The sequence below is a fragment of the Pezoporus flaviventris genome, unplaced genomic scaffold (genome assembly GCF_033815535.1).
Source record: "Pezoporus flaviventris isolate CSIRO_AGI_PZ_B2104156 unplaced genomic scaffold, CSIRO_AGI_Pfla_v1 ptg000057l, whole genome shotgun sequence".
NCBI classification, from domain to species: domain Eukaryota; kingdom Metazoa; phylum Chordata; class Aves; order Psittaciformes; family Psittacidae; genus Pezoporus; species Pezoporus flaviventris.
The window spans coordinates 7,288,200-7,311,924 of NW_026892605.1; the positions used below are offsets into that span (position 1 = coordinate 7,288,200).

Consider the following 23,725-nt stretch of genomic DNA (forward strand, 5'->3'; position numbering starts at 1 on the left):
TGTTGGAAACACCCACTCTCTGAACTTGTTTCAAAAATCCTTTTCCTGCACAGTTTTTGCAAGAGCCTCATACAATTTATTTCAGATTTTCAGCATCCTGCACTCCATTTGCTGAATGTCTCATGAGCAGTACTGGGGATAGAGAGGTAACTGTGCTGAAGATTGGATGCAATGACATTTTACACTGGATCCCCAAAGACAGCAGAAGGAAACAATGGAACAGCTGGTATGGATTTAGAAGGTCTCAGTCAGCATGAGTTTGCCAGAGAAGAGCAGTGTATGGTACAAATTAGAATTTGTATTGTCTTAACAAAGCAACAGAACCTGAAGTAAGACTTAGATGAATTTGAAATCTTCCCCTTGAGTATCTCAGATAAGCTAGGCCATCTAAAATTGCTCTAAACACTTACATTGATTGATTAATCCTGATTGTTTCCATAATGGTTCACTAATGCTGCGTTTGCCCCTGGGCTTTCCTCTCACCCATGTGCAGTGCTCTACCACTTGTGGAATGGGGGCTTTCTGGAGACATGTGGAGTGCAGCAGCAGGAACACATCTCACTGTCAGCACATGAAAAAGCCTGATCCTTCAAGGAAATGTTATCTCCGCCCGTGCGCTAGCTGGAAGACAGGAAATTGGAGCAAGGTAACTTGTTTCAGAGCTGTGTATGAACAGTAAGCTTGCTAGTTCAAAGAGTAGCAAGTTCAAAATACTTCATTTTAAAAATAATTATTTACTCAGTGAATGCATGCGTGATTCCCAGATGACCAGTCAGCACTAATTTGCTAATTTCCTGAATAAGCTATTTCTGGAAACGCATCTCCTGTAAATTCTGTTCTTCCTGTGTAGGGGTCAGGCTTGTCAACTCTTTCATCTAGAGCTAAAGCAGGGCTCACTGTCCACGTTCTGTGGAGATCCTAGGTCAAAGCTGTAGATATTTGCATATGGCATATTTTTGATCTCTGCCTCAAGAGGCATGTCCTGATTTTAAGAAGCAAGTGGAAATTCAGGAGAGGGTGTTAATACGTTTCTATTCACCCTTGCCAGCATGTATTATCTCTTATGCAACATGGTCTGTTCCCCATTCATGTAACTTCCAAGTTTTATGTTACAAAACCTAAACAAAGATGTAGTGGGGAGAATGCCTGCCATGACTAGGGTCTTACGTGGTCCTTGCTACGTAGACAGGTGAGGTCAAGAGAGAGAAGAGTGTCCAAGGTAGTAAGTGGAACCCAAGGAGTTGCATTTTAATTCTTTTTTGGTATTATAAGATGTGTGATGAGCATCCAGAAGGACTTCAATGACTTCTTGAAGCTTGTTACGTTTTTGTCTTTATGCTGTCTAAAGCTGGGGCTTCAAACATTGGGTTATTTTTCAAGACTCAAAAGAGAAAAACTATAAAATTCTATTTGCAGTAATGTTGATTTAATAAAGAAAACACCAGATCTCTCAAACTGTGTCAGTACATATGATTTTGCAGATAGCATTGTTTCCACTGGGCTAGAGGGCAGATTCATACAAAGAAAAGGTTACAGTTACAGAACTTGTGTTGTATAATTGAGCTCTTTGACATAGAATTGATTTGTATGTGAAACACATGCCTTTCTAGAAAGTCCACAAAAGGCCAAGGCATTGTGTAACCATTTTAAGCATTGGAAAGTAATTTAAAATGGTATGCAGTTTCAGTTGCAATAGGTCATATTTCACCTTCACTTTTTCTTTATAAATGTTACTGCTCTTGCAACAAGAGGATGCTAGTTACGTCACAGGAAGTAGCTTGAAATCGGGTTTAATGATAAAATAAAGATAAAATAAGGATAAAATACTACAGGAAACAAATGTTCTAAAGTGTCAATCCAGTTGTGAGGCCAGTTTGAGACAAAAGGCTTTTCCTTGCATATTTCTATTGTATTAGCCACCCCTATTTTCCAGCAATTGAGCTATACAAACCTAATATCAATTTCATATATAAAAATTGCTATTTTTTTTTTTTTTTGCTTTTGCATGTGGCAGTTATTTTTCTTGTAACTTGTTTCTAACATTTTTAAGGCACCTTATCACAACAAGATGGCTGTATTCCCCTACTGGTGCAGTAGAGTCTTCTTCGCTCTTTTACTCTCATCTAATTCTTTCCCTCCTCTAAAAGAAAGGTGTTTGAGACTAGGACTTAATACCTGAGTTTAATACCAAATGTATTTTGCACATTTTGGGGCTATGTGCTCAGTTTCTTGCACAGTCACTTCTGTTCTATCCAGAGGTACAAAAACTTCTGTGAACAACAGTCTGAACTCCCCTTCTAAACATCCTTTAGGTTCCAGGAAAGTATTATGTTCAATTTGCTTGTTCAACTGAAGAATGCTTATTTACACAGAGGAGAATAGCATCAATTGTTGCACTGCATGGCAATAAAGATGAAAGCTGAAAGTGGTATAGGCAGAATTGGCTAATATATATTTGTCCCCATCTTTGAGGAAGCAAATTCAGTTGTTTCTCAGTATCAGGGCAGGTTCTGTGCTTTGATATCTGGGGACAGAACCTGGTGCTGCTGCATGAGGCCTTGGGGTAACCTCTGAGGAGAAACAGGCTGGTAGGGCTCTCTTGGCTCGCCTTCAAGCTGAGAAGTGAATTCAGAGGCTGTGAGTGGGGCTCAGGGTGTCTCTCTCTTCTCACCCAGGCTGCACTTGGATTATGGATCCTCCGTTTAAGAGCAAGGAAGGTGAGGGTGGGAACCGCTGCTGTAGGATGAGTCCATTGCCTTTAGTGGTATCAACAGCAGCTCAAATCTGTGGGCTAAGACAAGGAGCAGTTTTGCCAGCCTGAGTTAAGTGATGCCATGGACCCCTATGTCTTCCATTGGCTGTCTGAGAATCAACTCAGGCAGCTGTGCCTCTTTCCTCATTCTCTCCATCCCTGAGAAACAACTAAACTGACAATTTCTGTGCATACAGGATTCATTTTTTGTGTTTACTGCATTATGACTCTTCCACAATGACATATTTTGAAATAGCTGGCAAGATTTCCTAATTAAATATGCCTTTATGTTATTAATAGATATTCCAGTGAAGAAAGGGAAGTATTTATATAGTGTGTTCTGATTGGTGATGATGAAAACCACAGTGTTTACACCCAACAGCAGATTGTTGTTACAGTAAACTGGAAATTCCCTCCGAGTCAGGATGTTCAGAGCTCAGCTGTCTTTCTGTGTGACTGGGGAAGGGACAGCCCCCTAGTGGAGCATCACTTAGGTATGTGCCTTCTTCTGTTTTGTGTACAGTGCTCTGCTAACTGCAACGGAGGTTTCAAGACCCGTGATGTTCTCTGCACTGATGTTCGTGAGAAGCGACTCCTCAGGCCTTTTCATTGCCAGTTACTCGGATATAAACCACAAATAAACATTAGTTGTAACATGGAGCCTTGCTTGCAGTGGCATGTGGAGCCCTGGAATGAGGTATTGTTGTTTAGAAGAAGCTTTAGGAAAGAGCAAGTATGTGTCGGTTAAGTGTCTGAGAGACATGCTGTAGGTCAGCTTAGGCTCAAAGGTAGATGCACAGCTCATACCACTCAAAGGCTTTGCAGTCCTTGTGTATAGTGTTATCATGGATGTTTTTAAGACTTCCCAGAATCATTCTTAGGATTGCATGTGATACACAGATAGAGCTGTAAATTACCATACCCTGAAAGAGAGAAGAAGATGGCCTGGAAGAAGATTTGTTTTAGCTATCATACTGGATCAGTAAATGTGATTCATTCAGACTTATTCCTTTTGCTGCCATTTCAATGTTACTTTATGATTAATTTAGAATTAATTTTAGAATTTTACACTTTTGGGCTGGAATTTTATGGGGCCAGAGTCTGAGGTCAGACTTAAGTTATATCTCACTTTTGTAATATAAATCTGTGGCAACAAACTCATAGGCAGCCAGGCACATATTTGTGTCAGCTAAGGCACGTGGTTTGATTACATTTTGGTGTTTGCACCCACTAAAAGCAGCTTTGGAGACGGACCACAGTGTTTGAGACACTGTGGACCTAATGCTTTTGGATTCCAAAGGAGGTGATCAGATTGCTTCCTTACAGGCCACTGACAAATCACAGCTGCAATAAGAAGACCAGGATGGGGGTTTCCCTTCAGAGCAGTGAGCAAGAGTTCTAAAAATAAAATGTAGCCAAATGATTTCACTCATTTGCCACTTACAATATTTCATGCAAACATTTGTCCAACCCTGGCAGTTGTCCTCATGCTAAGAATACTGAATAGAATTGGATTGAAAAGCTTCATTTATCAAATGTCAGCTCTAGACCTCTGTCCATAGGGATGCAGTTCCTTGTAGGACAGGAACAATGCATTATTCAAAGTGTAACTGGCACCTCATTTCATGTCAATGTACAAAATCTTTTGTGTATTTTAAGCAGGCTCTACTGTAGACCTAGTGAGTAATAGTAAAAATTACTTACTCATATTGGTCTGTGTGCAATATGTCATACTAGGATGTGGGCAAAAAAATGTCTAAAAATAACCTGGGTCATTGTCTTTGTATGATGCTTTTATGGCCAAACACTTAATTTATTTTATAGATTGTGTGAATTTTAATGTCCTTGACTGCCTTATAAAAATGAGATGCTGCCTCTCATGAATTTGTACTGTCTTCAGTAAATATTTCAGATTAATCCTGCAGACATGTGACTTCCAATCTCATTCTTGTTAGAGAAATTACTGTAGCCAGTGGTGCTAGTGAGCAGTTCTGTGTTGCCTGTTCTGTGTTGCCACTTCCATGTTTTCCTATATTCCATGCATTAATATGTGCCAGGAACAGCTTTTCACAAGTATTTTGACCAATAAAGGCTTCTTGTCTCTCTTTCCAATCATGCGAAGAAATAAATGTTTCAGCGTAGAGTTTTTATTCATATGCGGACTGTAAGACTTGATATTGCAGGCTGGCCTGCATCTTTCTAAATCACATGGGTCAGTGATATGCCTCTTGTTACCTGTTGTTCCACTTTTCTAAATGAGGAAGATTTCCTGCTGTCATCATGGTCTGTTTCTGGGTTCTCATCCGTTCCCACTTCTCACCTTAATGGTTTGTGCACCTCTTCTGTAGTGTTCAAGAACATGTGGTGGTGGACAGCAAAAGCGACATATCTACTGCCCAGAGGAAGGCCACTGTGACTGGACAAAAAGACCTAATGCCATTGCACCATGTAACAAGCAACCTTGTACGCAGTGGACTAACCAGGCATGGGGCCCGGTAGGATTCAGTTCTTCTTCTATGTGCCGTCATGAGTTGGACATATTTGGTCACATTACCCACTTGTCTGTGAACTTCTGTGCCTGTGGCACGTACAGTTTCTTATGCAGAGCTACAGTGGAAGATCTGAAAATACGACTAAATGTTTCAGAGTCAGCCCATCTCAGTTCCTTCAGGTCATAAACATTGTAGCTTTTCCTTCTTGTTGCTGCAATAGGTGGTGTTGGATGGTTGGTTGGTTGTTTTGGCATTTTTTTTTTTCCTTTTCTAATCATAGAACAGTTTGGATTGGAAGGACCTTAAAGCTCACCCAGTTCCAACCCCCTGCTATGGGCAGGGACACCTTCCACTAGACCAGGTTGCTCCAAGCCCCATCCAACTTGGCCTTGAACACTGCCAGGGATGGGGCAGCCACAGCTTCTCTGGGCAGCAGAGTGAAAATGAAAAAGGAGATATCATTGACATTCTTCCATTACTCCTTCAAAATTTTCAACTCTGAGACTACTGGGGGACAGGGTGACCCTTAAAGCAACTCTGTGGAATATTGAACTTGCCCACAGAAACAGAAACTCTGAATTTTGACCAATACCTGTCTACTTTGGTTTCTGAAAATCTACTTGACAAATACAAGGTGTATCTTTGGGGAACCTTCCAGTGTCTGCAATACATTTTTGGTTATAAAAAAACTGGTATATCAAATGAAGCTCTCCCTCCAGTTTTCTTAATAAACCTATTCATACATTACAAATACTCCTTACAGCAGCAGAGAACATTGAAAGAACACCAAAGCCAGGAGACACAAATAAAGAAACAATGGAGAGTCATTTAACACAGAAAATTTAATGAGTTGTTTATGACACAAGGCCATTAGATGGGATATGAATATAATATAATACACAGTGAAACTAACAATTAAATGTGGAAGTGAAAATGTTGGGATATGCATAAGATAAGCAACTGAATACCAAAATGTATAACAACTATTTTACTGATTTATTAATCCCATTTACTTCACTTTCTAGAATATCTTTTTTAAACATCAATCTAAAGTTGCCACAAGAGTACCTAAGATCTTTTAAATGTACTTCACACCAGTAATATTTTGTCTTACGCACAGAAACATTAGAGAGAAGATAATTTGCGTAAAAATTAGAGGTACCAGTCCCGTCTTCATCTCTTGCTTTTCATTAGCTGGCATTCTCTATCTGTTGAAGTATTTGTGTTCCTGGCCACTATATATGTGAAGAGAAAAAGAATTTAATATTAACTGGAATTCTCAGATGCTCTAGAATGTTGGAAGAATTAAGTGCCTTTACACAATAGTACAGGAGCATGTTTTGAAAATGTTCTTTTTTTTGTCCATCTGTGTGCAGCCAGAACAAGCAGCTGGCAGTTGTTTTGTGGTCGTAAAGAATGGGTAACCACAGTGTAAATGTCACCAAAGAAAAAACATCTCACTAAGCTTGTTTTAATCTTCAGCTCATTCATTTCTAGACCTAACACTGCAATTGATTAATCATGTTTAATTTAAATGGTGAGAAAACACAGGAAACAAAAAAATGTCGGTACAGTACTAATTTGGATTACTACCCACTTACGTTGTAGATCGGCATTTCAGATCATCCTCACCCTCCTCTTGTAGAAAACATTCTTCTCACCCTGGTTACACATTTCAAGATGCTATATTTATACTATTTACCCTCTACTACACCCTGCCAAATCTGGCCATTATGCACAGTGGATGCGTCTGGGTGAAGAATACAGTACACAAAGTACTTCAGCGTCATTGGTTCTGGATCATAGGGCATTTTTAGCTTCCTGTCACATTACAGTTCAAGTATTGGCATATTACACAGTTTCCATGTAGAAGGCTTTTATGTTAAAATTACTCTCTTTCAGTGCACCGTTTCTTGTGGAGGGGGCATTCAGCAAAGAACTGTGGAGTGCATGAACACAGAAACTAATGAAACTGAAAATGACAGTATGTGTGTGGATAAACCCAAGCCCACAGAATATCAGAAATGCAGTCTGCAAGAGTGCAGGAAAAGTACAGGTATGTTACCACACCTGCATCAGACAGTTTCCAAAAAGTTCTCCATTTGTGCTGAGATTCTGAAAAAACTGGGAGCTGACCCAATTTGCCAGCTTGTTTTGATTACCAGGGGCTCGGTAATTACAAGTCAGCTTAACGTGCTACTGCTCAGGCACACTGTCGGCAGGATCGTGTTATCGTGTTCTCTAGCCCCTCTGGCCTTGTGTTCTCAGGCTGGGGAATGCAGTTCTCTGAGCATGCGTCCCTAATTCATAATGCCTCAACTGAATGAATAGGTCTGTTTGTATTGACTTGTTTTAAGTAACTCACAGGCTGCTCAGAGGGCTTGGAGGGACATGCTGTGAGTCTAAACAGATGCCATTTCTTAGGATAGGTACCCCTATGGGAACTGCAGATTCTGAACTGGGAGCGCAAGGAAGCAAAGTGAGACACTGTAATCAAAATCTGACTGGCAATGAACCCAGATACAGTCTTGTCACTATAAATTCAGTCCCCAAAATGAAGAGGTGGAGAGAAGTCCTTTTGTTACTCAGGGTATCTCTCTCCCTCAAAAGCCCAGAAGAGAAGTGGCAGGGGAAGGAGGAAGCTTTTACAGAAAAGTAACTTTAGCTTCTGTAGTGCATTATTGAGCAGGTACCCTCAGCTAAGGGCAGCAACAGCTCAGAGTCCTTCTGGAAAAGGCTTCAAAAGCCTTTTGGAGAATATTTTTACCCTTTAGGAAGTCAGCAGTAAGGGTCCAATCTGGCAGTGAGACAAGAGGTTGACTCCTGAGGGCAGTACATACCTGTCATACGCTTGAGAGTGATGCATCACTCCTGCTGCTGCTCAAAGATCTTCAGCACGTGTTTTGCCTGAGGGTTGAATGGGACTGCTTATCTCCTGTCCCTCTCATGTTGAGAAAGAAAGACTTGGATAAATACTACCTACACAGACTAGTAATATTATTTCTGTGAATAAAAGCTCAAGGGACCAGTAAAAGTAAGAAATGCCCTAGTGGGTAGACCAGTGGTCCATGAAGCCCAACACTGTGCCTCCAGGAGTGGCATTAGAAGATGCTACTTGAGAAGAATATAGTTTAGTCCTTTCCTGTGATTCATTTCCATGGTATTCCTCCAGCATTCCCAACTGACATATTAGGCCTATTAGAAGCACCCTTTTTGGTGCCTTTAAATTTATGGAACTTTTTCCATGAATATGTTGCATCCCTTTTTGACCCTGCCATGCTGTCTGCTTTCACCTTCTCCTGTGGCAGCAAGTTCCAGACGTTCACAGCTTGCTGTGAAAATGAGTAATTTATCTGTTTTAAACTACCTTTACACTAGTTTTACTGAGTTTCCTTAGTTCTAATGTGAGGGGATTTGCTGAATAGCCTTGCATTTGACTAATCCACCATCTTCCTACTTTTGCAAACCTTGACTCTCCCCCTAGCCATCTATTTTCACAACTAAGGACCCCCATTTTGTAATATCTAAATAAATTTGACACATCTCAGTTTATTAATGCTACAGCAGGTGTATCAGCACCATAATTCACACAGTACCAATCCCTGGCTTATTCTTGTGCTGCAGAAGCTGAAGGGTGGTCTAGCTGAACGTGTAGTTCCACATGTCTTGTCTATGATCTTCTGCCTGCCCTGCATGGCTCTGCAGCACACTGGCAGCCCATTGTGCTTGTCTTAAATGTCCTTTACAAGAAGCAAAAGCGCCAGATTCACAGATCGTTGTTGCTGGACTTTCTTTGGCAGTTCTTTAAAGCAGAAACATCGAAGTGGAAAATATTGATCAGCTGTGTCTGCTGCAAAAGTAAAGCCTCACTGAACTGTAGCAAAAGAGAGTTGTATTTTCCAAGACAGAAGGTTGTGTGAAGTTTAATAGGACCTCTTCACTTAGAAGTTCTAAAATTTCAGGGTAATCAAGGTGACCTGTAATACAAAGGAAGAGAAAGCCATCATAAGGAAAAGCCTTAACAGGCACATGACTGTCTGGCATAAAGCAGATTAAAATTCTAGAAATATAGATCATGTGTCTGCAAAATATAGCTAATTCTTCTCATCTTCTCCACCATAGGGCCACCCTGCAGCAAAGACCAGCTCTCAGTTCAGTTCTGCCAGAGGCTGAAAGGCATTGGCAAGTGCTTGTTGCCGTCCATACAGACTCAGTGCTGCTTCACATGTAGTCAGCCTCGAATTCATAACAAAGCAAGATACGGGGATCAGCGAGGCCTCAGACAACAGAATTACACTAAATCAAGGAGAAAATCACCTCAAAATCAAGAAAACAACCAAGCTGCTCGGCACTAGTTGGTTTTTATCTAATTGCTTTGAGTAGGGCTTCTGTTTACAGGTTTTATGTTTCTTCTTCTTTTTCTTAACCATCCAACATAAATGGAAATCTCTGATCAAAACAGGAAAACACATCCCTTGGGGTTATTGGTCCTAATTTACTGCTACAAGGTTTTTTTTCTGTAATAGTCCAAATTCTGTAACATAGTTTGCAGCATACCAGCAGCTAGTACTTTTAGGCATGCATAGAGGCTAGAAACAAGCTTGCAAGAATATTGGGGTTGTTTTTTTGTTTGTTTGTTATAAATGAATGTTTAACTTGTTCTTTCTTCCACTTCTCTTTCAAAACTCACTTGAAACAGCAGCACTTCTTACTTGAGTGCTGAGTGAAGGTGGCTGATGGGGCAGTAGGCACAGAGGGGCACTGTGGACCAGATCTCTTTATGCTCACTCACTTTTCTGTATTTAGGAATCAAGGTGAAGTGGCGGTGTTTCTCGAAATTGTTTGCACATTTCATGTGTTTAAAAGCAGAGTTTTTTCTAATAACTGATTATGATGTGCGGGCTGAATTGAAACGTAGGTTTTTTCAAAAGAAAAAATGTTCATTTAGTACTTGACTGAACCTCTAAAGGATACCTCAACCATAACCTGTCCTGGCCAGTTTTCTTCTGCTGCGTGTGTCTTGCTGTTGCCTGAAAGCCCCACCAAATATGGGATGTTAAGTTCCAAATACATTTTAAACTACATTTCTTGGTACCATGAAAAGCAAAGGTGGTTGGATCTACAACCTTAATAGATAGTCACTTGCACCAATATTCAGAGCTATGACTTAATCAAATATCTCCTAGTAGAGTGATTAAAATTAAAAATTAAAACCACATTCACAAAAGTACTTTATCACCTCACTCATAGTAAACTTTTCCCCATTGCAAATCCTTGATCATACTGAGGGTGAGGGCACATGGGACAGGAGCCTGAGACCCAGAGTGTCTGTGTAGCTCTGGGCTTCAGGCATTGGGAGAGCGCCAGCCAAATACTGTATCTGTTTTGCTATTGAAGAAAATGGCAGAACAAACTTTTGGGAGACCAGACTGGACCCTTTGAGGCAAAACTGGGCATTTTCAAAAGAGCTGGACAGAGCCTGACATTTGGATTCCTTTAAAATTCAGACAGATTTGGACACCTTGGTTCTTCTCGCTCTTCTGAAAATCTCAGATTTACTCCCTAGCTACCTGACAACTTGAGATTGTAATACAGGAAAATGTCACATTTATGCAGTGCAAAGTGAGGCACATGGCCATGAATCCAGGTGTCACTATGGTTACAGAGCTATGACTACCAGTAGTCATACTTTTAGACAAACCTTTAGGAATGTTAATAGAAATATTTGGCCACAAATCTGATTGATTGTCCTTTTTCATAGATTTGTGACCTTTGGCTAAGGGCTTACTTCTTCTCTTGAAATCTCTCTGAGAGTTCAGGATATGCAGCATGGTAAGGTTAGATTTATTAACTTCTGTGATGGCAATATAACCCCAATTATAGGTGCTGGTAAAACTTAAAATCCACTGTTAAAAATATGGTGCTAATATAACAGTTGTGGGGGATGACTTACAATGGTGCATGTGCATGCGTGACACAGCATGCATGCACATACCCTTAAAATAGTACATGTCTATGGTGTTGCTGGCCAATACCAGACATAATGCTTTTTAAGTTCCACTGTGTGCTTATGTCCTTCTGAGGTCCTGAGTGGCTGCTGACCCTTTGAGCAATGGAAATCCTGACAGTTCTTATTCAACTGGGCACAGAAATACTGAATTATATGAAGAAGCAGAGGTGTTCCATCTGATTCGGGAAGTATTCGGGCAGGGCTTGTCATCAGGCTGCATTGTGTAGAGCAGAGCCTGTACTGCTACATCCAATGCAGTTCTCTGATGGCCAGACAAGCCAGACTGGTGTTCCTGGAAGCATCCTCTAGGATTTGAGCAGGACAAAGTTAGATTAACTTTACAGTCAGACTGTTCTATGCTCAGAGGTACCTGCAGTATTTTATCCACAGAGGTCAGCAGAAGTGGCCATCAGGTATGTGGGCTAAAGACAAAGAAGATGACTGATAGCGCAGGTGGAAACGTGCCTGGGAGGGTTGTCCATTCCAGTGCTCCTTTTAGCTAGTGTAGATTAAAGCCATTTCTAGCTTCATTGTTGGGTTGGTTTGGGTATGTTTTTTTTTGTTTTGTTTTGGTTTTTTTCATTTCTTTTGAAATGGATAAAAGTGAATAAATAATTTATGGACATTAATCAAAATAATCTTTCTACCCAGGGAAGAATAGTCATCACTGTTGCTCAACTTAAAATTTTAGGGAAAAGACTGTGACAAGAACATAAACTGTTTTAATAAAGCACTATTTTGCTCTATTTTACATAGGATCTTACATCACGCTCATCAGCCTCATAATCTCCTCTATGCTAATAATACGTGCAGTCATCTTTCCCATCCATTTAGCCAGATTCCTTTCTTATGACATAACTATTTTAAGTAAATGTGAATTTATGATCCCAACCCAGATGGTCACTATTCTGAAAACTGAACAGAGTATTAAGTGCAAAGGTGTAATCATTATATTATCGTATTATCCTGAGACACATCAGCTTCAACAGATCGCTCAGGAAAACATGGCACATTCACTGCTGTTCTAACATTTCAATGTTTAAAAAGCAAACTATGATGACATACTTGTTTCAAGCTTCAATAAATGGCATTGCTTATGTCTGATGTCTCTGCTATTTTATGTTTCCAGTGCAAGAAGATTCATAACACAGAATTCCAAGGGAAAAAAAAAAGTTAGGAAGTATCTTTTCCACTTCAGGGAATCATCGTCATTGAGGTATTTTGATACTTGATACTTTTGATATGAAATAGGTGAACAGGTGACATTTCACCACTCATAGTCCAAGCAGAGGTGCCTCAGCTCCTTGTCAGGAGCTCTGTGCATTCCTGTTGTGTCTACCTGGTCAGTTGCTGCGGTGAGTAGCTCGTGAGGACGCCTTCAACACCGAGAAGCGGGGGGGAGACCAGCGTCCAAGAGCCTCAACTCAGAGCGGCGAGAGCCACCGAGGGAGCCTCAAGTCCTCGACGGGACCTGCCCAGAGCCGGCAGCTCAGCTGGGACGAGCAGGGACTCACAGCGGGCGGAGCCAGGAGGAGCGGCAACAGCCCTGAGGGGGTAAAAACCTGCCCCAGGGAGCGCGGGCGAGCCACCAGAGCGGGTCGGGGCAGTTCGCGCGGGCCACCAGAGCGGGATGGTGAGCACTCGGCGTGTGAGCAGGGCCCGGTCCGGGAGCTCTGCTCTGGCTGCCCCGGCGGTGCCAGCGTAGGCACCCAGACAGAGCCGATGGGAGGGGAGGCTGCAGTGCAGAGCTCGGGGTGCAGAGTGCCTGCACTGAGGGTGAGGGGAGGGGGCACAATGGGCAGGGCTGCACTCGGTGCTCCCTGGTGGAGGTCCTCCTGCAGCAGGGACTGAGCTGCGGGATGCTGTTAATAGGCTGCGAGATGTCAGGGAAGCTGAGAGTAACCACGAATGCTTGCTCCAGGCCCAAACTGTGCAGGGGCCTCGAGCGTCCCCTGTAGCCCACCCGGGAAGGTGGGAAACAGCAACAACAACAACAACAAAAAACAACAAAATAAGGAGGAAGAGGACAGTCAAAAAAGCAAGGGGCTTCCTCATAAATCTGTTGTCCCCACCCAGAACCACTTTGCTGCCCTGCCGGGGGCTGATGAGGAAACGCACTTGCACCATGAACAACCGGCTGGTGCGCTGCTAAAGAAGATCTCTACTGGCGCTGCCAGGAAAGAGCGGCAGGTCGTAATAGCAGGGGACTCTGCTTTGAAAGGAACAGAGGCAGCCATCTGTCAGCCTTACCCAGTCTCAAGGGAGATGTGTTGCCTACCAGGGGCACGGATCAGGGATGTTGCAGAGAGGCTGCCTGGTCTAGTAAGTCCCACTTCTAGTGATCCATGTGGGTGCTAGTGATATAGATAGCAGTAGCCTGGAGAACATTAAGAAGGACTGCAGAGCCTTGGGAGAGGTGGTTAGGGGCTCTGGAGCTCAGATAGTCTTTTTGTCAATTCTCCAGGATAAAGAAGAGGACCTAAAAGAGGATTGGCCAGGTTAATAACTGGTTAAAAGGGTGGCGTCAGGGGTTTGGGTGTCTTGAACACGGGACCCAAGTCTGTAGGCCAGGTCTAGTGGGAGCTGGTGGAGCTGCTCTGGTAAGAGAAGGGGAAGAGCAGTTTTGGTAGGAGGCTTGCCAGACTGGTCAAGGAAGCTTTAAACTAGATGTGTTGGGAGAGGGGGGCATCATTCCATCCCAACACACCCAGTCAGTTGCCAGCACCTATAATAAATGCTCAGAGCAATGTAGAGATATCCCAGCCGCTCCAGCCAATGAGCCGGCTTCATTTGGAGCTCGGCTCAGATGCCTCTATACAAACGCCCATAGCATGGGGAACAAACAAGAGGAATTAGAGATGTGTGCATGTCTACGGGAGTATGATATAACAGGCATCACAGAAACATGGTGGGATGGCTCCTATGACTGGAGTGTTGGGATGGAAGGCTACAGGCTCTTTAGAAAAGACAGGCCCGGCAGGCGGGGAGGGGAAGTTGCCATTTATGTTAGGGATAGGCTGGAGAGTATGGAACTTTGTCTGGGGAGAGGTGAGCAGCCCATAGAGAGTTTTTGGGTCAGTTTTAAAGGGAGAACAGCTACAGGGGACATTACTGTGGGGATCTGTTACAGACCGCCTGATCAAGAGGATTATGTGGATGAGGCACTCTATAGACAGATAGGAAAAGCCTCACGCTCACAGGCCCTTGTTCTCATGGGCAACTTCAACCACCCTGTTATCTGTTGGAGGGACAGTACAGCCTGGCACAAGTAATCCAGGAGGTTCCTCGATTGTGTGGAAGACAAGGGAAGCTGTGAATTCTCCATCTGTGGCGGTGTTCAAGGCCAGGTAGGACAGAGCCTTGGGTTATATGGTTTAGTGTGAGATGTCCTATCCCATGGTAGGGGGTTAGAACTAGATGATCTTAAAGTCCTTTCCAACCCTAACTATTCTATGATTCTACCGTGGGATGTATTTGTTTTCCTGAAGATTTCTATACAAATGATCATGCCCACTCAAACACATACCACACCACCTGCTGCTGCAGAATCTTCTCAGTACTCAGATGTTGCAAGTACCAATGATGATGATGCCCAGAAATGTAATCACACTGATCCTGCTCCTTGACATGCCACAGAGGAGCACAGGGATTGCAGTTAGGCATATATGCTTGGGTACAAAGCACCATCAGTTGCACTCAGTTACCAAATTCCATCCATGAATTCAGCTTTGTAACACCCTATGGAACTTCCAGGAAGTTGTTCCGTCTTGTTTCACAAGGTAAGTGTGGATCTCCAGCCCACAGCGGCAGCATCCTGCACAGGTGCTCTAAGGGAGAGGTATGAATTGAATTGAGGAATGAGTTGAAGCTCCCTCCATTTTGCAAAGGCTCATTAGGCATTCATTGGATAACCTGTTACACAACACACAGAACAGTTTCTGCTGTCTGCTGCACTGTGTGGCTGCACTTATTTGGCCTGGCCAAGCAGGTAGCACTCACCAAAGACACTGCCTTTTGGCTGCCTAGCGTCAGCTCGAAATGAAATCAGCGTGCAGGAAAAATACTGTGCTTGTGACTATAGTGATTCCCTCCATTATCAGTAGAAATAGTATCCCTGCAGGTGGTAGATTATGGGAGCTTACACAAAGATACTGCTTATTTCTGTGACTGATTGATTCCAACCTCCTAATTTTTATTAATGAACAAATGCAGGTACCTCCATCACACCCACAGGAACAAAACCTGGGAATTCTTAGCCAAGGAGTGTAAGTCTGTCCTACAGATGTGATAGTGGCTACAGGAAGAACCAGGAGGATGTGCAATAACTACAGCACCTTCAGAGTGGCTAACCATCTTCTGTAAACTGAAGTGCCTGGGTTTAGGAAGGAATCTCTGGTAAACACATAAAAAGCAGGAAGTCATTAAATATCTGGGCTGCTGTCGGATGGCTGCTTGAAAGACACAATCAAAACAAAAAAAATTATCAAGAGTCTTAAAAGCATCTGCTAATTCACTGTTACCATTGTAAGTCATCAGGTGTCACTTTTACTGGATTAAGGTTAAGATCTGGAATGAAGGAAAATAGTTTCTTGGAGGGACCCAGTGAGAAGATGGTCCTTGCACGATTCAGTGTTTCTATGGCTTTGGCAGGGGACTGAGACATGATGTACGCTTTCTGCTTATGTTGACTGTGGAGAACAGTATTTTCGGGACTCGTGAAAGCTAATGAATCAGAGGCGTGCCCCAAAGCTGGTCTGTGAGGCTGCAGTCTGTGTTCCCTACAGATCTGAAAGGAGCCCAGCTTCCTAATTAATAGGCCAGGTGCCCAAGGCACAAAGCAAAAGACACAGTGTAAGAGTCAGTTCTTACTGTACCATAGAGGCAGGATAGAAACCCTGAATTCCTCGCTTGACATGAAGTTTCAATAAATGAAATATGGGATGAACTTTGGATTTTAAACCCTTGAAGGCTGTCTTGGATTCAGTAAATATTACCTTAGCAGAAAGAGAATGTGGTCTATGCGTAGAGGCTGGGGAAGCTGGAAGCAAGAAAAGACTGCTTGTGGGGTCAAGCCAGTTCCTTGCAAATGAGAAGGGGAGTCTCAGGCAGGTAAAGGTCACTGTACCTGTGAGTGTTTGAATGCAGCACAGGGCTTTACTGCAGGCGTAATCCTTGGGATGTGAATAGTCGCCCAATGCTACCCCCTCAGAGCACCACATCTGTGGTCCTGTTTGCTGGATTGCCTGGCCAAAGGGCACTGTTGTTTACTCTAGTGCTGGAGTTACAGGAAATTCCCACTAGGAACACTGACATGCTGGAGAGATGGCAATCGTGGCATTAATGGGAAACTGCCATAAGCGTGAGGGAAGCTGATTAATGAACTAGCAGAGGGAATGCTCTATTGCAAACCCATGAGGACACTCTGTGAACAGGAGCAGAATGGATTTTCAAGCTCTCCACATGCTTATTTACACAGATGGGAGGCATGGAGAGGCTATGTTTTCTCTCTGTTCTCCTACATCTGTTATCTGTTTTATACAATAGCTGAACTAATGAAGCTTCAGATTAAATTACCTCTTAAACACTTTATTTGTTTGGAAGTATATTATTGGTTGTTTGGCTCTGGAAGTTAAAATATATGGTTTGGGTTGGAAGGTAGCTTAAAGCTCATCCCGTTCCAACCCCCTGCTATGGGCCTCCTCTGGATTCGCTCCAACAGCTCCACATCCCTTTTGTGTTGGGGACCTGAGAACTGTACACAGTACCCCAAGTGAGGTCTCACGAGAGCAGATTAGAGGGGCAGGATCACCTCCATCGACCTTCTGGTCACGCTTCTTTTGATGCAGCCCCACGCATTGTTTCTGGGCTGCCAGTGCACATTGCTGGGTCATGTTGAGTTTCTCACCAACCAACATCCCCAAGTCCTTCTCCTCAGGGCTGTTCTCAATCAAGTCTCCACCCAGCCAGTATTTGTGTTTGGTGTTTCCCCAATCCTTGTGCAGGATCTTGCACTTGGTCTTGTTGAACTTCACAAAGTTTTCACTGCCCCACGTCTTAAGCTTCTCAATGTCCCTCTGGATGGCATGTTGTATTGTCATGCTGTTATATATGGGAGACTGAGGTAGACTCATAACAAATATTGCTGGCTTATAAAATTACTGTCCTTTGCTTCAACGCCCACTCTCTGAAAGCTAATTGAATGCTGCTTTTCTCCACAGCAGAGCTGCAAATACTGGAAATACTGCATCCACGCTAAGGGGAGGCCATGAGCATCCTCAGGCTCCAGGATGAAGCAGGAGTTTGCTTGCAGCCAATGTCCCTCCTGTTAGCAAGCGCTCCCTGCATGTGACTTGGAAGCTGACACTTCCCTGTTTTTCCCAGGGCACTTCATTTGTGTTCATGCCTGTCTTCCAAGTGTATGTTTCAGCAAGGAAGCAGATGTTGCAGCAGCTAGACCCCGCTGGACTAACTGGGAGCAGAAATAGGTCTTGGTAATTATTGTAGTTACACGTTCAGCTAACTTGATTTTGCCTGAAGACTCCTGCTGCCTCCCACTGTCCTTCAGCAACGGACACAGGGTCTGACTGACATGGGTACCCTCATTTATATGGGGACCTTGCTGGGAGCAGGCAGCACTTGTATAAATCCTATGCAAGGACTTTTGATCTGCTCTGTTGCTTCTTTGCCGCTTCAACACCCACTCGGCTCAGATGCAGTCAGTTTGACCTGCATTCACCTTCCAAATGGGAAGTGTGTCTTTCATGCCATATTTGACTCACAGTATCCAAAAGAGTAGTGAGATGGGGAGCACAAAAACATCTCTGCCTAGCTCAACAAATCCTTTGAGCAGCCCGTATCTCTGGGTCCACTGTGTGCTGTTGTTACAAACATGTGAGGAGGTAAAAAGTGTCCACTAATACAAAGGAAGCTTTGTCCAGAGAGCTTTTATCCTGCTGCTGTGCCTGCAACGGCCATGATTCTTACTGGGTCTGAAACTGAAGAAAGGTAATCAAGACTGGAGTGGAAATTTTACATCCGCTTTAGCCTGTCACCCTTGTCCTAGGTGCAGAATGGGTTTGTGTAAATATAAAGTTCTTATTAATAAGCAATGGTGATAAAGTATGGTAGAAAGTTTAGTTGGTGAAAAGTGGAGTATTGAAGTGCTTGAAACCTTCTGCACATTAAGTCAAGTTCCGTGAGAAATTATGAATGATGTCAAACCTGATAATTTTGATATTTTTGCAATGAAATGTTCCTCTGAGAAATGTAGGTGGGTGCTGTTCACAGGACAGAAACTGTATTGGGTGGTTTGTCCATCAGCTGCCCCTTGCTTGGAGGTTGTATTTGGATCAGATACCTATCTGCAACTTGGTGTGAATGCCTCAAGTACAGATTTGTGCAGGATGCCGGAGTGGTCCCTTTCCAGTCTTTCCTTTTGAAAAGGTTTTCCACTATACAGTGGTAATTAAGGTAGCACAGACAGTTTAATGTGATATTGAGGGCTGTGTCAGCTGAGAACAAGGAGCAGTCTCCTGTCCAGCGCACAAGGAAACAGCTCAGTTTCATCTTGACCTTAGATGATCTTTTCTTGTTTTTTAATAAATCATCAGTCAGCTGAGGAAGAAACAGTTACATAGAAAAGCTGTTTGTTTTCTGTTGTCTGGACACATTGTGCTGGTTTTATACAGGAAATCCACTGAGCATAGAGCTGAAAGTTGTTGGTTTCACTGGGTGTGTTTTACTAGCTGATGGCCAAGGAAGTTGATGCGGCATTGGCCAAGTGAGCAATTACCAAAAGTCCCCAGGCAGATTTATAGGGTTTGTCTGACTGACTCCCATTGTTTCTGCACATACAGGAATGTCATGTGCTTGACCCTGAAGGCCTTTTATAAGGGAAACAATAAAATAAGTATCTGAGGAAAGAACATTGCATATCTTCTGCAATAGCCCATGTCATCTCTCTCAGAGACTCAGGGAGTTGCCTACTTGGAGGAAAATATGCTGTATATGGAGTGCAAAATCCACTGTAGATTACAGCTACATGGGCAATGGGGTTTTTTATCCTCTTTCATCATCTTTATTTATTGGTTCCCTTTACATTTGGTGGATCACTGTAAATACTTAGCCCTAGATTAGTGAATCAAGGATGCTAGTAAGAGGACTGTTGCATACTGAACAGTACTTGTTCTTTCAAAGGAAAAGTATGTTCTTAATTTGACTTATGAGGAGCTTGTGTCGCAGTGAAACCAAGACATCTTGTTTGCTCAAGATGGCCTGCTGGCGTGACTGAAACTCCTGATTTAGCCTCATGTTTCCTCCCCACACATTTTCAAGCTTTTTGCCTTTTGGTAGCTGTAATATTTTTACCTACTGTGAAGCAGGTAATTATGAGGTTGTAACAACCTTGGGACTGTGCTCTTTCAGTGCCAGGAATAGCTGCAGCCTCTATTAGAAATCTATTCCATAGAGAGATGCTTGGAAACTTTGGTCAAACCACCTCTGTGTCTTCCTTTAAGTGAAATGAATATAAGTTTCTTCAGTTACTTCAAGGCGTATTTCTTGCACTTTAATTTTTTTCTGCTCTGTTTTTGAACCCTTAAAAAATATAACTTTGAAGTGCAGACACATAAACTTGTTGTGATATTGCAAGTCTGGTCACTGTACACAGAATTAGTATCCTATTACTTTTTCAGGGTCGAATTTTGCTTATAACTCTAGCATGAGCTTATAAACTCAATTTGTAGTTTGCCATTATTACATCAATAGTCTCCAATGTCATGAACTTCAGTAAACAACCTCCTCTTATGTATGACCTCTCTGCTTTTAGCTTTTCTTCATTTATGAAAGCAGACCTTTAAATTCCACTCAATTCAGCAAGTGAACCAGTTTACCCCATCTAATCAATCTCCCTCATTTACTGTATTGCCAATTTTCATGTAATCTGCAAATATTCTCAGCACTTCTGATTTCTGTTTTCTTCCAAATCACCAAATATAATGGCAGGATAATCTCTCTGCATGAATGAAAGTGTTTTGCTGATGTTTCCCTTCTGTATTATTTTCATGGTGAATTCTAAATGTGCTTGTGTTTAGCATAGTGGTGCTTTTTACAATCAAAATATTGAAAAACAAAACTTTTTACAGATACCTTCTGTTCACTTCAACTCAGCTTATCTGTTGGAGGGAAGCTATGTTAGGGTTGTGGCCTTTATGGGGTTGATTTGAGAAGAACCAAGCTAACCTTTGCCTTACTGGAGTTTCAACCTCAAGGCGCACTCAAAACATGCTCAGCAGCAGCTCTGAAATGTCTTTGATCCCAGCTTTCTGTCAGCATAGCCATTGAGATATCTTTGGGTTGGCTGGCAGGTTGCCACCTTAAACATCCAAAATAGGAAGAAAGCAAAACAAGACACTTGCAGAGGAGATCTATTGCTCGACATGTTTCTCTGTTGCCTTTTGACACTTCTAATTATGCATTTCAAGTCATAGGAATTTTGAACACTTAAGCAGCTGCTGTTCCAACCAGCTGCAGAGCAGCACATGGGAACAGGGAGACTCTGGGAATTTGTTACAGCAGAGTAAGAACTTCACATGAATTCTCTTCATGGTCACTGTAAAGCTTCAACTTACAGATGTTCTTGGGGCATCCCATAAGCTGTCTGCCAGGAACTTGCAGGCTCAGTTTTTACAGCTGCATGAAGCCCAGCTACGAAAGCACCCAAACCTTACAGAGTGCGGATGGTACTGGTGTGTCCCCAGAGGTTACCTTGTGCTGAGACACAGCAGCAAAAAACCTACTGGTGGCAGCAGCAACAGAGACCACCAGGGAGTTGTGTGTGCTTGCAGCAACCTTTTAGCACACCTGAGGGGGTTATGTTGTGGGAGATCCTGATTTTGGAAGTCTTACTGGGACAATATTTCTATGTGATAGCAGGGGAGCCTGCAATGGGAGATACTGTGCTCCAGGCTCATGTTGGGGAAGGTGAACACAGGTATTAATCCAGAGCCTTTCTGCTCTTCCCCAGGGACCATTAGTTGGCCATGGCTCCTACAGAGTAAAACCAAACTGAGGAAGGGAAGCTGGCGAGGGAGCTGGCTGTCCTTATCTCTGCCTCAACTGGCCAAATAATCTTAAAGATCTCCATAGCTGAAGCCAGGAACAGAGCTGCTTCTGATCTAGCACACTAGTCCAGCTCAGTAACAGCTTTCAACAAATACAAATACATTGTTTTCTAAGTAGATCCAGCTGCTGTCAGTCTAGAGAGGAATGAAGAAGGCAACTTGGGTTCTGGAAACCTGTGAGAGAGGGCAGGTCACAGTGGCCTTGTTACAAATCCAGGTGCTCTTTGGATCTACTTGTGTGTAGTAATGACCTGTGATCCCTCCAAATGGATTCCATAGGGCTGTGGTCAGGCACAACTCCATAGCAGTGGCAGTTATTGATGACTGATCAAATGAAGTGAAAATGTGTGCATTCCTCCTAAGAGAAGGAATTTCACTGTCTCAGTGAAGGACTTGCCACTTTCCCCTTTTGGCACCACTGTATAAGCTGCGGACAAGGAATAAGTTTCCCCTGAATTGACAATTTTGAGAATGCTTATCTTTGATGATCTAAGCTCACTCTCGAGCCATGTAAAAAGAGACTTAACTGAAGATATTCTGATCAACTGTGGGAAGCTGAGAATTTTTTTTTTTAAGTACATATTTGAGAATAAATGACATCTTATTAGACAAAGTTATTTTTTTCCCAATGGAATATTGCCATAGCTAACATCTTCCTTTCAAAGTAAAGTCTTGGCAAAGTTGTAGTTCTTAATGGAAGGCTGACTGTCCTGGGTTCAGCAGTAGCAGTCATGTTTTTTTTTCCTTTGTGTTAGCTGGTGCAGTGCTGTGTTTTGGCTTCTGGTTTGAGAACAGCGTTGGTGAAGCCGATGTTGTCGGTTGTTGCTAAGTGATGTTTACCCTGACCAAGGACTCTGTGAGGCTCATGCTCTGCCAGGGAGGAGGGGAAGCTGTGAGGAAGCAGAGAAGGGGCGCCTGACCCGGGCTAGCCGGGGAGGTATTCCATACCACAGCACGTCATGCCCGGGGTGGGGGGTAACTGGGAGTTACCCGGAAGGACAGGAGCTTCCGGGTGGAACTCGTTTTCTTGGCCGGTGGTATCGTATTCTCTTCCCTTGTTATTTTCCCTTATCATTGTTTTAGCTGATAGTAGCGGTGGTGATTTGTTGCTGGACTGTTCTTGTCTCAACCCGTAGGAGTTGCACTCTCTCGATCCTCCTCCCCGTTCCTCCGGGAGCGGGGAAGGGGAGAGCCCCGGTGCGGGGGGGGGGGGGGGGGGGGGGGGACGGACACGGACCTTGATTGTTGTCAGCTCGGCACCACTCACTGGGAGTGAGTGAACAAGTTACCTGACTGGGTTTAAACCACGACAGTTCTTTTTGGCGCCCAACGTGGGGCACGAGGGGTTGAGATAAGAACAGATCTGACTGGATTGATAGTCACTCGTCACAATGCTGATTTATTGGCTCTCAAGGTTTTTCCTCTTGATCTCACAGTTTCAGTATACCATATCTTACGTCCATCCGGTATTGGCTGTATTAGTGTTTTTCAAGTGTGGGGCTTGGGCTAAGGTTTTTATCCCATTGTACTTTATGGTAATGACTTGTAATATAATAGAATCATTGATCATGAAACTGATCTGGTTTATGTTCCCAGTGTGGTCACCACCTTTATACTTTGGGAGGTATATGATGGAGGTGCTTAGCAATTACACATCTTTTTTCTCCTTCTCAGGTGCTCAACCTGTGAAGGAGACAGCCTTTTACCCTCCTAGTCGTCCCCCCAGACCATTTACATTTGAGAGTTCTGAATTTTTTGAATGGCCTTTTAATGCTGTTGAGACTTGTTTGCTGATGGTGATGGGAATCACCATGCTAACACGCATACAGAGTGTGTTTTGCCCACTCCTGATTTCAAGAGTTAAGCAGATTCAGGTTTGGGTCTTGTCTGGGGTCAAAAGACGATGTAGGAGGACCGAGAGATTTTCCCAGAGGCTGGACAGCCATGAGTGGCAGGGTGTGTGGGATAGTATGGGCAAGTATCTAGGTCAGTGGGCCCCTCCAGTATTTTGGAATTTCACTACCGAAAAACTGCAAAATCCAGAAGAATTAGTAAAACACTTAAATGAGGTGTGTGGTCATTCTGGCCATACCAGAGATGGACAAATCACGGCAACGTGCTGGGGCTTGGCCTATGCTTACAGGGCCTTGTTCAACACTATCCAGCACCTTCAAAAGGAAAAGAATATCGGCGGATTTGAGGGCAAAGCGACAGTCGCTACTCAAACTTTGGCTGCAATGAACTGCGCAGCTACCCCAGTGGCAAGTACAGCAGCTGCTCAAACTTCAACTGCAACAGACAGCGCGGTTACCCCAGCTCCAAGCACGGTAGCTACACCACCCCCAGCAAC

General features: G+C 43.3%; 1 protein-coding gene across 1 annotated transcript in view; it reads left to right on the forward strand.

Annotated features, from left to right (window-relative positions):
- ADAMTS12 (ADAM metallopeptidase with thrombospondin type 1 motif 12) overlaps positions 1-12,351 on the forward strand; it is a 155,935-nt gene extending 143,584 nt beyond the window's left edge. Inside the window, exons 20-24 of the mRNA XM_061469538.1 lie at positions 494-646; positions 3,276-3,449; positions 5,101-5,247; positions 7,147-7,300; positions 9,367-12,351. Coding sequence (XP_061325522.1) covers positions 494-646; positions 3,276-3,449; positions 5,101-5,247; positions 7,147-7,300; positions 9,367-9,599 — 861 coding nt within the window. The 3' untranslated portion in view covers positions 9,600-12,351. The remainder of the gene's footprint in view (positions 1-493; positions 647-3,275; positions 3,450-5,100; positions 5,248-7,146; positions 7,301-9,366) is intronic.
- Positions 12,352-23,725: the final 11,374 nt, after the last annotated feature.